The sequence below is a fragment of the Neolamprologus multifasciatus genome, chromosome 8 (genome assembly GCF_963576455.1).
Source record: "Neolamprologus multifasciatus chromosome 8, fNeoMul1.2, whole genome shotgun sequence".
In the NCBI taxonomy this organism is placed as follows: Eukaryota; Metazoa; Chordata; class Actinopteri; order Cichliformes; family Cichlidae; genus Neolamprologus; species Neolamprologus multifasciatus.
Window position 1 is genome coordinate 3,490,379 of NC_140446.1, and position 12,894 is coordinate 3,503,272.

The 12,894-nt window shown below is 42.2% G+C and overlaps 1 protein-coding gene across 1 annotated transcript; it reads left to right on the forward strand.

Annotated features, from left to right (window-relative positions):
* Positions 1–1,640: 1,640 nt before the first annotated feature.
* plaub (plasminogen activator, urokinase b) lies at positions 1,641–12,574 on the forward strand. Its single transcript, XM_085170513.1, has 11 exons — positions 1,641–1,910; positions 2,013–2,091; positions 3,843–3,947; positions 4,031–4,184; positions 4,497–4,594; positions 5,017–5,070; positions 5,150–5,351; positions 5,437–5,588; positions 6,433–6,573; positions 6,820–6,968; positions 7,041–12,574. The coding sequence occupies exons 1-11, from the start codon at positions 1,656–1,658 to the stop codon at positions 7,233–7,235; spliced, it is 1,584 nt and encodes a 527-aa protein (XP_085026639.1). The 5' UTR covers positions 1,641–1,655; the 3' UTR covers positions 7,236–12,574.
* Positions 12,575–12,894: the final 320 nt, after the last annotated feature.

Genomic DNA, 12,894 nt, shown 5'->3' on the forward strand with positions numbered 1-12,894 from the left:
CATTTTCCTAAATCAATAGAATCTTTAATTAGCTCCTCTGTCTCAATAAGAGTTGTAGCGATTACCTCGAGTCCCTGAAGGCAACATCAGCCCAACAGGATCCAAACGAGGCGACTTCCGGGATCCTAATGTACATATTTGCCTTCGTGCTTTTCTCATTCTTCTTCAGTTTGCTTTCGTTTACATACGAGGAGCATTCAAGAGATCACTGAAAACACGTCATCGTGACGCCACAGTCACCTGCATCTTCACGTCACCTGAAGGCAGGAAAGTGATGCTCGTTAACGTGCACCGTTAGCGCGCACAGAGCCCCTTCAGGTCCAGTCAGGATAAATGAGCTCTGGCGTTTATGGAGCAACAGCGACATCCAGTGACTTCACTGCAAAAACAGGCCAATCACTTACTTACAATTAATGTCAGTACTGTTTATATATATCGAGTTATTTTAACTTAAAGTTTAAAAGCAAATTATTACGTTTAATAGCAAAAATGCGTATATATTTATTTGTTATAAATTAGCTTCTGCGCAAATACATATGTTATTTTAACTTATATACTTTAAGGAAGCTGTGACATTGAAGTCAATGCTGTAAATGACTCAGTGACAAACTAGCTCAAGGCCACTTTAGTTGTGTATGATCCAGTTTTGCAGTTTGGTACAAAGCTGCAAAACTTTTTTGTAAATCACTTTGCCTTGATGGTACTCGAGTAAAATTTGATGCTATCATTTATTTTAAATTGAAATAGAGCACAGTGAAATCTGACTTTTTTCTTTCTTTTTTTTTTTTTTGTTTGTAAAAACGGATATAGCCCCCTGCTGGGCGTCAGAGGTAATGCAGGTTTAAGTCTTTAACTTTGTAACATGGGGCGAATTTGGACATTTTCTAGTTTCAGGTCTTGCTAAATTCAGCAGGTCTGTGGTCTGCAACCAGAATGAAAAGAGACAACAACAAATAAACTATAAAACACGACCTGTTTGACCGATGAACCACCAAAGAAATTCGTAGTCTTCAGGAATAGTTCTCCAGGCTTCTTGAAGGACATTTAAAGCTCTTCTTGGGACGTTGGTGGTTTTTGTTAATTATCCCATCAAGCTCTAAAACACCACTGGCTGAGTCAACCCATGACAGAGTCTACACCATGTTGAACAGGTTTCACACTGTCGTACTTCTCCTCTGACCTCATCCTTACAAATTTTACTTTTGTTTTGTGAACCAAGAAATGTCAAATTTGGATTCATCACTCCATATAACCTGCTGCCACGGGTTTCAGTCCCGTTCTTGTGTAGTTTAGCATACATCAGCCTTTTTCTCCCAGTTTTTGTTCCTTGGAAGCAAAATGTAAAGAAATGAGGGTTGACTCAAGACTTTAGCACAGCACTGTATACACATATATACATATTTGTGTCAGACCACACCCACTAAAATCCCCAAACCATTTCTTGGTACATCAGTAGTGTGAGTTTCCCAACAGACTATGCTGTATGGAAGCAAACACAGTGCAGAAATGTGATATTCAGACAAATATGAACATGTTTTATTTAATCAAACATCCTGATTCATTTAAATCCAATTATAGTTACCTTCAGCATGTAAACACCTGCAGCTCTAGACTGGCTGACATACCAGAGATACTGATATGCTCCCTGAAAACTGATGGTGTGGATTACCAGTGATGACTCATTCACATGTACTGTAAACAGCTATTTCTTCACTCTAAATCTGGTGGGTCAGCCAGCCAGCTGTCAGCCAATCAGGACTCCTCCCTCCACAGAACAGAAAAAACCCCGAGGAGGCTTCAACACTGCAAGCACGCTCATGCAAAGCCTTCAAACCGAGCCGAGAAGCAGCATGAAAACAATGAGAAGCTTTTTCCTCTGCGCGCTGGCCTTCCTGTCAGCAGCTCAGGCTGTGAGGACAATTATTTTTATCTGTTTTTATTTTTTTATTAACTCAAATTTTATGTTAGTCTTCTTTCACGAGGCTTTATTTAACTTTTTAAAATGTTTTCAGGGCCTGCTGGATGACAGGAGAAGGCGTGAGTTAGCTTTTTCCTCCCACTCCTCCTCTTCCTCGTCCTCTCAGGGTTCAGGTGAGACGCTTTTATTCACCGCACATAATGTGTAATTTACTTTGGCAGCAAATAAGCAAAGCTGTATTTAGACAGCACACTTCATTGCAGGTGGAAGCACAAAGTGCTGCTCCTATGATTACCTACAATACTGTGCAAAAGTCTAAAGCCACCTGTATTTATTTATATTTTGACAGCTTGAAAGTCAATATTTGATGTGACTTCTTGTTTTCCTCAGCACAGCCTGAACTGAATTGGCTCTCCAAGCTCAATGTAGGAGATTTGTATGGCTGTTGGCTGTCGTCTGTTTCATGATCCCACACTGGTTCAGTAATGTTGCATTCTGGGCTCTGTGGGAGGCCAATCCATGACCGTATGACAGGAAGAATAAGAATGTAGGTCAGTGGCTTAACGAACAACAGCATTTATCTGAACATGGTCAGCTACAAAGACTGGACTGAAAACAAATGAAACAGTAGCTTTAAAATAATTAACAAAAGCAATCACTGAGTCTCCCCCCATCAAAAAAACAAACAAACTAAAATAAATAAAATGACGCAGCAGCAGAAATAAAATGATCATTTGACCCATAAATAGAGTGCTGAAAGGTGAGTCACCTAATGTGAGTCACCAGGTCGTTCCTGTGGTTTGGAGCATACAGCTTCACCTGTACTCACCTGGGAATAACCAGACAGGCTGTTCCAGATCACTTGTGGCTGGTTCACCGCTTACTCACGTATCAGAGAGAGAGTGCGTGAGCTGGATGTTACTGAGTCAGGTTAGGGTCCAGCCCAGGGTCCAGACTCCCGTTTGCTGTCAGAACTTCCTTCATTTTTGCTGACAAAGATTCAACAGAGCGCTAAAAACATTCCTCAGAGATTTAGTCCGTGTTGACATGATATCATCATGGTGCAAATTTCCTGTTCCACCACATCCCAAATTTGATCTACACCAGGGGTGTTGAACTCCAGGCCTCGAGGGCCGGTGTCCTGCAGGTTTTAGATCTCACCCTGGGTCAACACACCTGAATCAAGTGATCAGCTTATTAGCAGGCCTCTGGAGAACTTCAAGACATATTGAGGAGGTAATTTAGCCATTTAAATCAGCTGTGATGGATCAAGGACACATCTAAAACCTGCAGGACACCGGCCCTCGAGGCCTGGAGTTCGACACCTGTGATCTACACGATCTGAGGATTGTGATATGGCAACTTATCCCCCTGCATTCGTTATAAGATGGGCACATTGTGGTTATAAAGGGATGGACGTGGTCAGGTAGGCGGTGAAACTGCTGTGATTGGCTGATTAGACATTTCTTGGTAAATGGTAAATGGCCTGTATTTGTAGAGCGCTTTTACTAGTCCTGCCTAGGGACCCCAAAGCGCTTTACACACCCATTCACACACACATTCACACACTGGTGGAGGCAGCTACAGTTGTAGCCACAGCTATCCTGGGGCAGACTGACAGAAGCGAGGCTGCCATATCGCGCCATCGGGCCTTCTGGCCAACACCAGTAGGCGGTAGGTGAAGTGTCTTGCCCAAGGACACAACGACCGAGACTGTCCGAGCCGGGGCTCAAACCGGCAACCTTCCGATTACAAGGCGAACTCCCAACTCTTGAGCCACGATCTTCTTTCTTTTAATGAACTGAACCAGTCAGTTTTACTGCTATACCCTGTATTATATGACCTCTTATTTTCCAGCCACATTTCATAATCACAAAATATGCTGGGTCTCAAAAGTGTCGTCAGCTTTCATCCTATTTTGCAGGTGAGATTTGTCTCAACGGCGGCACCTCGGTCCCAGCGCTGATTTCTGGTGCACACCTGTTCTGTCGCTGCACCGATGGCTTTGAAGGCACACATTGTGAAACAGGTAAGCAGCTCAACAGCAAACCAAACGTTACTGATAGTTTTCAGATTTTCTGATCGCCCTCACCTGTCACACTGTTACTTCAGTAAAAGCGAGTCACTGCTATGAGGGAGTGGGACTGTACTACAAAGGCACAGCATCTAAAACAGTCAGCGGACAAACATGTTTGCAGTGGGACGAGGAGACCAGGAGGCAGCACCTGCATTCGGACATCAACGCCGGGAAGCACAACTACTGCAGGTCTGAGTTTGGATCTTTGAAGTTTCACATTCCTTTTGCAAAATGTTGGATAGTTGGAAGAAAAACAATCGAAATCGAATAATCTAAACACCAAACATTACAGTTCATGCTACAGATACCAGTTTTGTGACCAACTAGCCAACTAACCAATCAGAGACAGTGCTCATATCAAACCTGTGAGTGTTAGCAGAGACGCTTAGAAAATGTTTTCAGGTCTTTCATGGCCAGATTCCATCATTTATACTCCAACATTTGCATATGTTCGTCAGGTTTGTTTACTTGGATGGTTTGTTTTTTATTTTTTCTATTCAGAAATCTTCACTACAGACGTCGTCCGTGGTGTTATGTTTGGAAAAACCTGCAGCTGGTGTGGGAATACTGCGATATGCCGCTTTGCAATTTCAAGCCACGTAAGTGTGTTCTCTGATGGGACTGTTATTAAAGTCAGTGAAGCATTTTTCATTGATGGTGCATCAGTCACTGGAGCAAAAGGAGCCAAATTTATGGGGACCAGGAGGGAGAATAAAAGTCCAAAATCCACCATGGATTCAAAGTATAGGGGTTTTTCCAAATGCAGATGAAAATGTAACTGAATTTTGGAAAATTGGCAAAAAAAAAAAAAAGTTAAATAATCTCTTATTTTGTTTAGAAGGGCGTAAATATATTTTCTCAGCAGTTCTTTAAGTCTCACTCTGCTCTGGAGACTTTGAGACTTAGAGTATATAAAAAATCTCCAATGAGAATTTAAAAAATAACCCAGAGTTTAAAGGGTTAAATGTTCTTTGAAAATCAAATCTTTAGCATAAAAAAAAAAACAATTTCTGTCTTATAGCTCCACCTGCGGCTCCACCTGTGGCTCCACCTGTCCCCACCCAGCCAGAGCACGGTGAGTCCTCACTAACGCCCGTGAATCCCGTTCCTCGCTTCTCTCAGCGACGCTTTTCAACTTTTTTTCCTTTTTCCAGTTGCAGAGATGACGACATGTGGCCAGCGCACCAGAAGAAAGCAGCTGAAGATCGTTGGCGGAACAGTTGCCACTGTGGAATCCCACCCGTGGATCGCTGCCATATTTTGGCGCCCTAAATCCAGAGAGAAAGTTTTCCGCTGCGGGGGCAGTCTGATCTCCGCCTGCTGGGTCCTCACAGCCGCCCACTGCTTTCCCGACGGGTAGGAAGTGAGACCATTTACTGGAAATGCAGCAGGTGCTGAGAAATAGCTGTGACTGGACTTGTTTTGGGAATTTGTGTTTCAGAAATAACACCAAAGCAGAGCGCTTCACCGTCACCCTGGGGAAAAACGCCCTGAACGAGAGCAACCCAAGCGTGGAGCAAAAGTTCAGGGTGGAAAAAATCTTCATCCACGAAGGGTTTGATAACAACGAGGGGAACTTCAACAACGATATTGGTGTGAACACACAAATTAAAACATCTTTTAATCAAGCAGAGCGTTACTCCAGCCTCACTGCCCACAGCTGCAATGCATCTGCAACCTGCTTTGCAACCCACTTCCACCCCAGCTGTTGTTCTGTGCTTTTTTCTGTGCGTTTTACTGTCAGGTGCCAAAACAGTCAATCCACCAAATAGAAGTTTAGTTAGAAATAACACTTATATTTGACTATAATTTAAAATATGGAAAAAATGTATATTTATAGCAATACGTGCTGGGTTTTTTTTCTCAGAAAACTTGACAAGAATGTTCATATTTCAGTCTGTTTGCCTCCATCAGTTAACGAAATCTCAACAAAGAGACACTCGTCCTTTTTTAAAAACTTGGTTTAGGGGTTAATGTCTTTTTAAAATAATACTTGGCTGCTTAACACCGAGGTTGATACTGCTTCAGATCGTTTCCCATTAAAAGGGAGTTCTTCCTCCATACTCTCAGCAAGTGCTGCTCAAAGGGAATCATGTGATCAAGTGTCTCAAATGGTGTCGTGGTTAACAGTTTGATTCCTGCCTGAGACATAAATTCCAATTGGGGTTGTGTTAGGAAGAACATCTGGTGTAAAAACTCCGCCAAAATCAAACGTGGAGCACTTTGGTGACCCCTTGTGGCTTTTTTTTTTTACCTTACTATGGAAACGCTCGGACCCTAAGAAGAATCTTAAACCAGCATCCCACATTAGATGGATTCTAGGATCTAGTTACCTGACAAATTTAGTCATTTTTCAGAGTTTTCAGAGAATTTCAGAGGCCTTGTTCTTAAAGCTGTAATTCAATCAAAGGTGTGATTGTTGATAATTGTCTTGCAGCTCTGGTGAAGCTGAAGACCAAACTTGGTAAATGTGCTAAGGAGAGCAGCACTGTGAGGACGGTCTGCCTGCCGCCACCTCAGCAGAGCCTGCAGCCAGGATTCACCTGTGACATTGCCGGATACGGGAAAGAAAGTCACGGTGAGGAGAGTCCTCTGATTGTTCCTACATCTGACAGAAACAAACGTATATCAAGTGTGTCTACACTAAAATATTACTCCTGTAAGTGAAGCCTGAAGCAAATCCAGCAACAAGTCACCAGGTATCAGTGTAGCAGAACAAGTGAAGGAAACAGAGACTCATTTAAAACGCCTAATTTCTGTAACCGCAGCACATAATTATAATTATGTTCACCCTTCAGGGCTTTAACACTCCTCTTCTCTGCAGCTTTGTGGTACAGGTCTCAATACCTAAAAGAGGCTCAGGTGAACCTCCTCGCCGACAGTGTGTGCCGAGGGAAGGATTATTATGATGACATGATTACTGATAACATGTTTTGTGCCGCTCGTCCCGACTGGAGTCAGGATGCCTGCGAGGTATTTGCACACGTCTGGTCTCGACTTTGATTCCGGAGGTCGTTTGTCAGCTTGTCTTTTCTTCCCCCGCAGGGAGACTCAGGAGGCCCTCTGGTGTGCGAAGTCGGAAGCAGGCTCTTCCTGTTTGGAATAATCAGCTGGGGCGACGGCTGCGCCAAAGCGCTGCGTCCCGGTGTTTACACCAGAGTGACCAATTACAACAAATGGATAGAAGAGAAGACTCACCTGGGGTCCATCACCGCTGGAGCCATGTTTCCTCAGAAATGACCTTTAAGGCCCGCCCACATGTAGAGGCGTTTGCTGGTGAATATTTCAGGTTGTGGTTATGCATGTAAACCTCATGTTTTGTTTCCACTGGTTGCAGTACAAATTGTTGGTGGTGGTGCTGTTTTTATTGTTCTAGTAGTTGTATAGCAATAATATGTTTATTATTCGTATGAACAAATCCCAAGACAGAACAAAAACTGGCGGTAATTGTAGCCTACGGCGCTCTATTTCGGTCTGAGATGTGGGAGGAAGCCACAGTATTAGTACAACATCAAAGGTCAGAAGACCTGTGAAGCCTTGGACTGACTGCGGCTTTCCGACCAAGAGATGTTCAGTCAGAAAGAGATCATTTGATACGTAATTTGAATGGTAACATCCATCCATCCATCCATTTTCTTCCGCTGGGTCATAGGGGCAGCAGCCCAAGCAGAGAAGTCCAGACCTTCCTCTCCCCAGCCACCTCCTCTAGCTTCTCCGGGGGAACACCAAGGTGTTCCCAGGCCAGCCAAGAGATATAATCTCTGCAGACCCCGGGGCCTCCTCCCGGTGGGACATGCCCGGAAAACCTCACCCAGGAGGCGCCCTGGAGGCATCCTTGTCAGATGCCCAAACCACCTCAACTGGCTCCTTTTGATATGGAGGAGCAGACGCTCTACTCTGAGCCCCTCCCGAATGGCCAGCCACCCTTCAGAGGAAGCCCATTTCCGCCGCTTGTAGCACTACCCACAGCTCGTGACCATAGATGAGGGTAGGGACGTAGATCGACCGGTAAATTGAGAGCTTCGCTTTTACACTCAGCTCTCTCTTCACCACAATGGACCGGTACAGCGTCCGCATCGCTGCGAAACATCTTTCTGAAAATTCAGCCGTTTACCATGTGGCTTAAACATAATCCAGTGCTAACCTTGGAACGGTCGCCTGGACTGCAATAACTCAAAATCTTACCAAGTATATTTGTCTTATTTCTCATCAAAATTATCTCATTACACTTAAAATAAGACACAATCAGCTACAGAGCAACATTTCAGTAAGATTTCGAGTTGTTAACTCGAAATTTCAAAATTTCGAGCTACTTTTCTCAAAATTTCGAGAAAATAACTTGAAATTTCAAGTTATGAATGCTTTTTTTTGTTGGTTTTTTTGTGGCAGAAATGGGCTTCCATACACCTATGACCTGATGGGTGTTAGCATTAAACACAAGAGACACTAAACACATCATGAAAAACATGATTTAAGGCCATACGACAGAATAAAAGCAACAAATATTAACCCTTTCACACATAGTGGTCACTACAGTTACAGCTATTCAAAGGCTGTTTTCTTGTATTTGTGTCAGTGTTGATGGTATACTTGCATATAAACCACTACATTGGACACTGATGTGTCACTCCATACCCTGCTACCCACTGGTCATTTAATGTTACTATAGATGTGTGACGTGTTTCACTGTAATTATTGTTACTATTGTTATTTTTCTTAAGTATTTTTATTCATCTTTTCATGCATAAAGATATGGAGCCCCGCAGGAGACATGGGAGAAAAAAAAAATTAAGACGGACTTTTGCGAGATCTCGCAAAACTAACTCGGGATCTCGCAAAAGCTTTAGCCGCATTCTTCGGAGGCCGCCAGCTCGAAGCCGACCGGGAGGTCGAGGCACGATGTGCCGGGAGAGCGGTGTTCCTCCCGGCTGTAGTAGGTCTCGACCTCCCGTTAGCTTCGAGATGGTGGGTGTCAGATCTCCGAAAACGTCGGAGCACTTTTGCAAATATGTCTTGTCTTGTAAACCGAGCAGGTATCTGACGTTTACACAACTACATTCACGCCTCAAAATATCTTAAAAGTGTATTTTGTGACCCAGAAAGAGTAATATTACAACTAAGTAGCTGCCGCCATTGTTGGAATTCAACTTTGGCGAGATCCCGAGTTTGTTTTGCGACCTCTCGCAAAAGCTTTGCGAGATCCCGAGTTAGTTTTGCGAGATCCCGAGTTAGTTTTGCGAGATCTCGCAAAAGTTTTGCGAGATCCCGAGTTAGTTTTGCGAGATCTCGCAAAGCTTTTGCGAGATCCCGAGTTAGTTTTGCGAGATCCCGAGTTAGTTTTGCGAGATCCCGAGTTAGTTTTGCGAGATCCCGAGTTAGTTTTGCGAGATCTTGCAAAAGTCCGTCTTAATTTTTTTTCTCCCATGTCCCCTGCGGGGCTCTGTATAAAGATGATTAAAAATACTTAAGTAAAAAATCCTGATTGAGGTCGTCTTAATTCATGTATGAAACGGTTAAAAGACAAATTAAACATTAAGCGGTTAAGTTAGCATAACAACACCACACAAGTACACAAGCTAACACCAGTAAGCAGTGTTACTTGCTTCACTTGTCAGTGGTTTTAATGTTGTGGCTGACTGATGTGTCTCATGCAATAGAGTGAATACACACTCTGAGTCTCCAAATATGAAAACATGTTACTGTTTCACAAACACACGAGTAAGCAATGGGCTTCAGACTGAGTTAATGTTAGTATTAAAATTCAACAAGTTCATTCTTATCTTAAGAACCAGTGTTACCAGTGTTTTTGCTGGTTTTATCATCTTCCAGTCAGGTTTACCTTAGCTCAAAGTTAACCCTCTCAGGCTCAAATTAGACTTTTTGTTGCTAATGCACAACCAAGTCCTGCAGTGGTACTTCTGAGTAAAAAAAACTCATAAAATATGTATGTGGGGTAATCAGGTTGTTAGTTTTTAACTGTTGCAAATCTGCAACGCCTGCCTTGAGAGGGTTAAACACTTTAGAAATCACTCCTGTGCTTCTGCTAGTAAAGGGACAATGTGCAGGACTTGTTTTGTGTGGAAACTTTAAATCTGCTGTGTTTAAATGAAATGCTGATGTTCTTAGAAACAGAGGAATGTGTAATGCTGTGTGATGGTTATTGTGTCTGTATCCAGTCAGGTTCACACCTACTTATTCACTGGTTTCATTGTAGAAGTCAAGAAATCAAAACTATGTAGTCACACAAATACCGATGACAGACCGGGACACTATTGTTGGTGTGTTGCTCAGGTTCATGAGATCATACCTTGAATGATTTGAACACAGCTCTTCCAGTAGCTGAAACCTGTTAAAATTCAGGAATCTAAAATGCTTCGTTTACACTTGCGGCAGGCTACATCCATGTGTTATACTATATATATTTTGTAATTCAAAAGTCTTCATCTTTGTTCTACACGAGTCTGAAATAAGCAGGTCTGCCCAAACCTGGTACTGTATCATCTTGAGACATACTTTTGAATTTTTATGGATTCATCTGCAGATTTTCTTCAGATATTTTCTTCTTTAAATGAAATAAACTTTATTTTACTGTTTTTCTAACATTATTCACTGGATATTATTGAACTTTAGGAATTTCCCTGTTGATGCAAAAACACAACTTTCTGTCTGTCAAACTTTGTTATCTTTAACATTTTCATAGATTCAATCAAAGAAATTGGAACTAATGCTGTGTTTTTCCAACAGACAGCTAGAAACAAAGTGCCTAAAGATGTAATTTAAAACTGCTTCTTTGCAGATGGTGAGGGGGGTATAAGCCAGCATACTCCTAGTGCTGGTCTGAAGTCTGATAAATGGAGAGCACTGCACCAAGAAGAGCATCGGCATAAAATCTTTACCAAGTTAAACATCTGGATTATCAAGAATGGGATTACCTGATCGATCAGGGCCCAAGTTAGCAACAACAACTGCTGGCACCAACAGTTGGTCGAAGACACAGGAGGAGGAGAGGGGGATGGCATATTTTGAACTAGTGAGAGAACATGCTGGCAAGAGCCTAGGTAGAAGGAAGTAAGGTAGCGAGTATGGCAAGCACGAAGATGCTAAGATTTGTGATCCTGAACTGCTTATCCTGAAGTGGATAAGCAGTTAAGAAAAAGGAGGTCTCAAAATTAAACAGAGCTATGATTCAGGGAATATCCTGGACGAGCCCCCACTTATCTTACAAGCCCCTTGCATGTAAAAAGCCTAGGAGACACAGTGAGTGTAACATAAAGTATAGGCAGTACTAACTATAGACTGAGCCTCCGAACAAACCTAACCATGTGTCAAAGGAATTTATTTTACAAATTTACGGTGGAGTATTTATAATTATACTACATTATTTAACATAAATAGGCAAGAAAAGAAAAAAGGAAAGAAGTTAAGGCCAGGGTCTGCAAGACCAAAATAAGCAACAAATAACCCGACTCTTTAGAGAGTAAAGAAACACATATTTGTAGGTTAAAACCAAAAAATACTAAATACAGACAAACTCCCCGGCTGGCAACAAAACAGGAGAAAACTGTGCATAAACAAAAACAGTAGAGAACTCCTCATCTAGCTGCCACTAACAAGTAAAACACTTTACGGACGCTTTTTACTGGGGCTATATACAAAGTTACACACAAAGATCTGAATACTGTTCAGCTGTGGCAATCAGGTGTGAGAAACCTGGAACAAGAAACCTGCAGGTTTTAGATCTCACCCTGGATCAACACACCTGAATCACATGATTAGTTCATTACCAGGTCTCTGGAAAACGCCAAGACATGTTGAGAAGGTAATTTATCCATTTAAATCAGTTGTGATAGATCAATATAAACATATTTAAAACCTGCAGGGACACCGGCCCTCGTGGATTTGGACTGGGACCCCTGACGTAACCGATTTGAATTTAAATTGAAACACTGGTTTGAATCAGAGCTCCTGTGGTTGGCATTGTGGTGCAGTGGGAACGATTTTACACCGGATGATCTTCTGCCACCTCTCCCATATGATCTAGCTTTGAACTGGAATGAGAGTACACTGTTGTGCCCCCCCCCCCACGGATGAATTAATGGATATAGTATAAAGTCATTAAAGTTCATAGAATGAGTGTCAGGAACAGAAGTGAAACTGTCAGAAAGACACTGCAAACATGATCAATTATCATTTAAAAAAACTTCTTACTTCAGGACTTTATACACACAGTGACCACAGGATGGTGCTACACACACACACACATACACACATAAGACTGGCAGCAACGCAATTATCATTTATCAGTCCCACCTGCCTTCCTGTGTGTTATAATCAAATACATAGCTATGTGACCTCCAACTGCACACAGAGAAACTCAATACAAGTCAGCATTAAAACAACTCTTCTAATACATTAACGTTAGGAACGTTAAAAAAAGACTATTAGTACAGATTTCCTATTATAGAACAATAACCAGTTATGAAACTTTTTTCTGGTGAAAGCACTACATGTTCATGTGTCACACCTTATCAGTCATTCAAAGAACGCAACATCTGGGGCTCAAGGTGTCCCCTGAAACCTCCAACAGGCTCATTTTTTAGTTTAGTTTAGTATTCGCTTCCACATAGATAGCAGACCTGCTAGGCCTCACCTTCGCTATTTGAAGTTACTGAACTGAACCTCATAACTCTGCTTGTGCTTTGTTTTACTGACAGTTCAATAGATCTGTGCTTCTTTCAGATATTTTAGTTCTAGTCTTAATGTTTTTATTAGTTTGTCCTTTAATTAGGTCACACTTGTCTCGGTGCGCTGCAGTGTTAGTTTAAAATAGTTGATAGGTCTTAAATCCAGTAGTCCCACCAGTGGTGACCGCCCCACTGTCTGTCTGTGGTAGAAAACT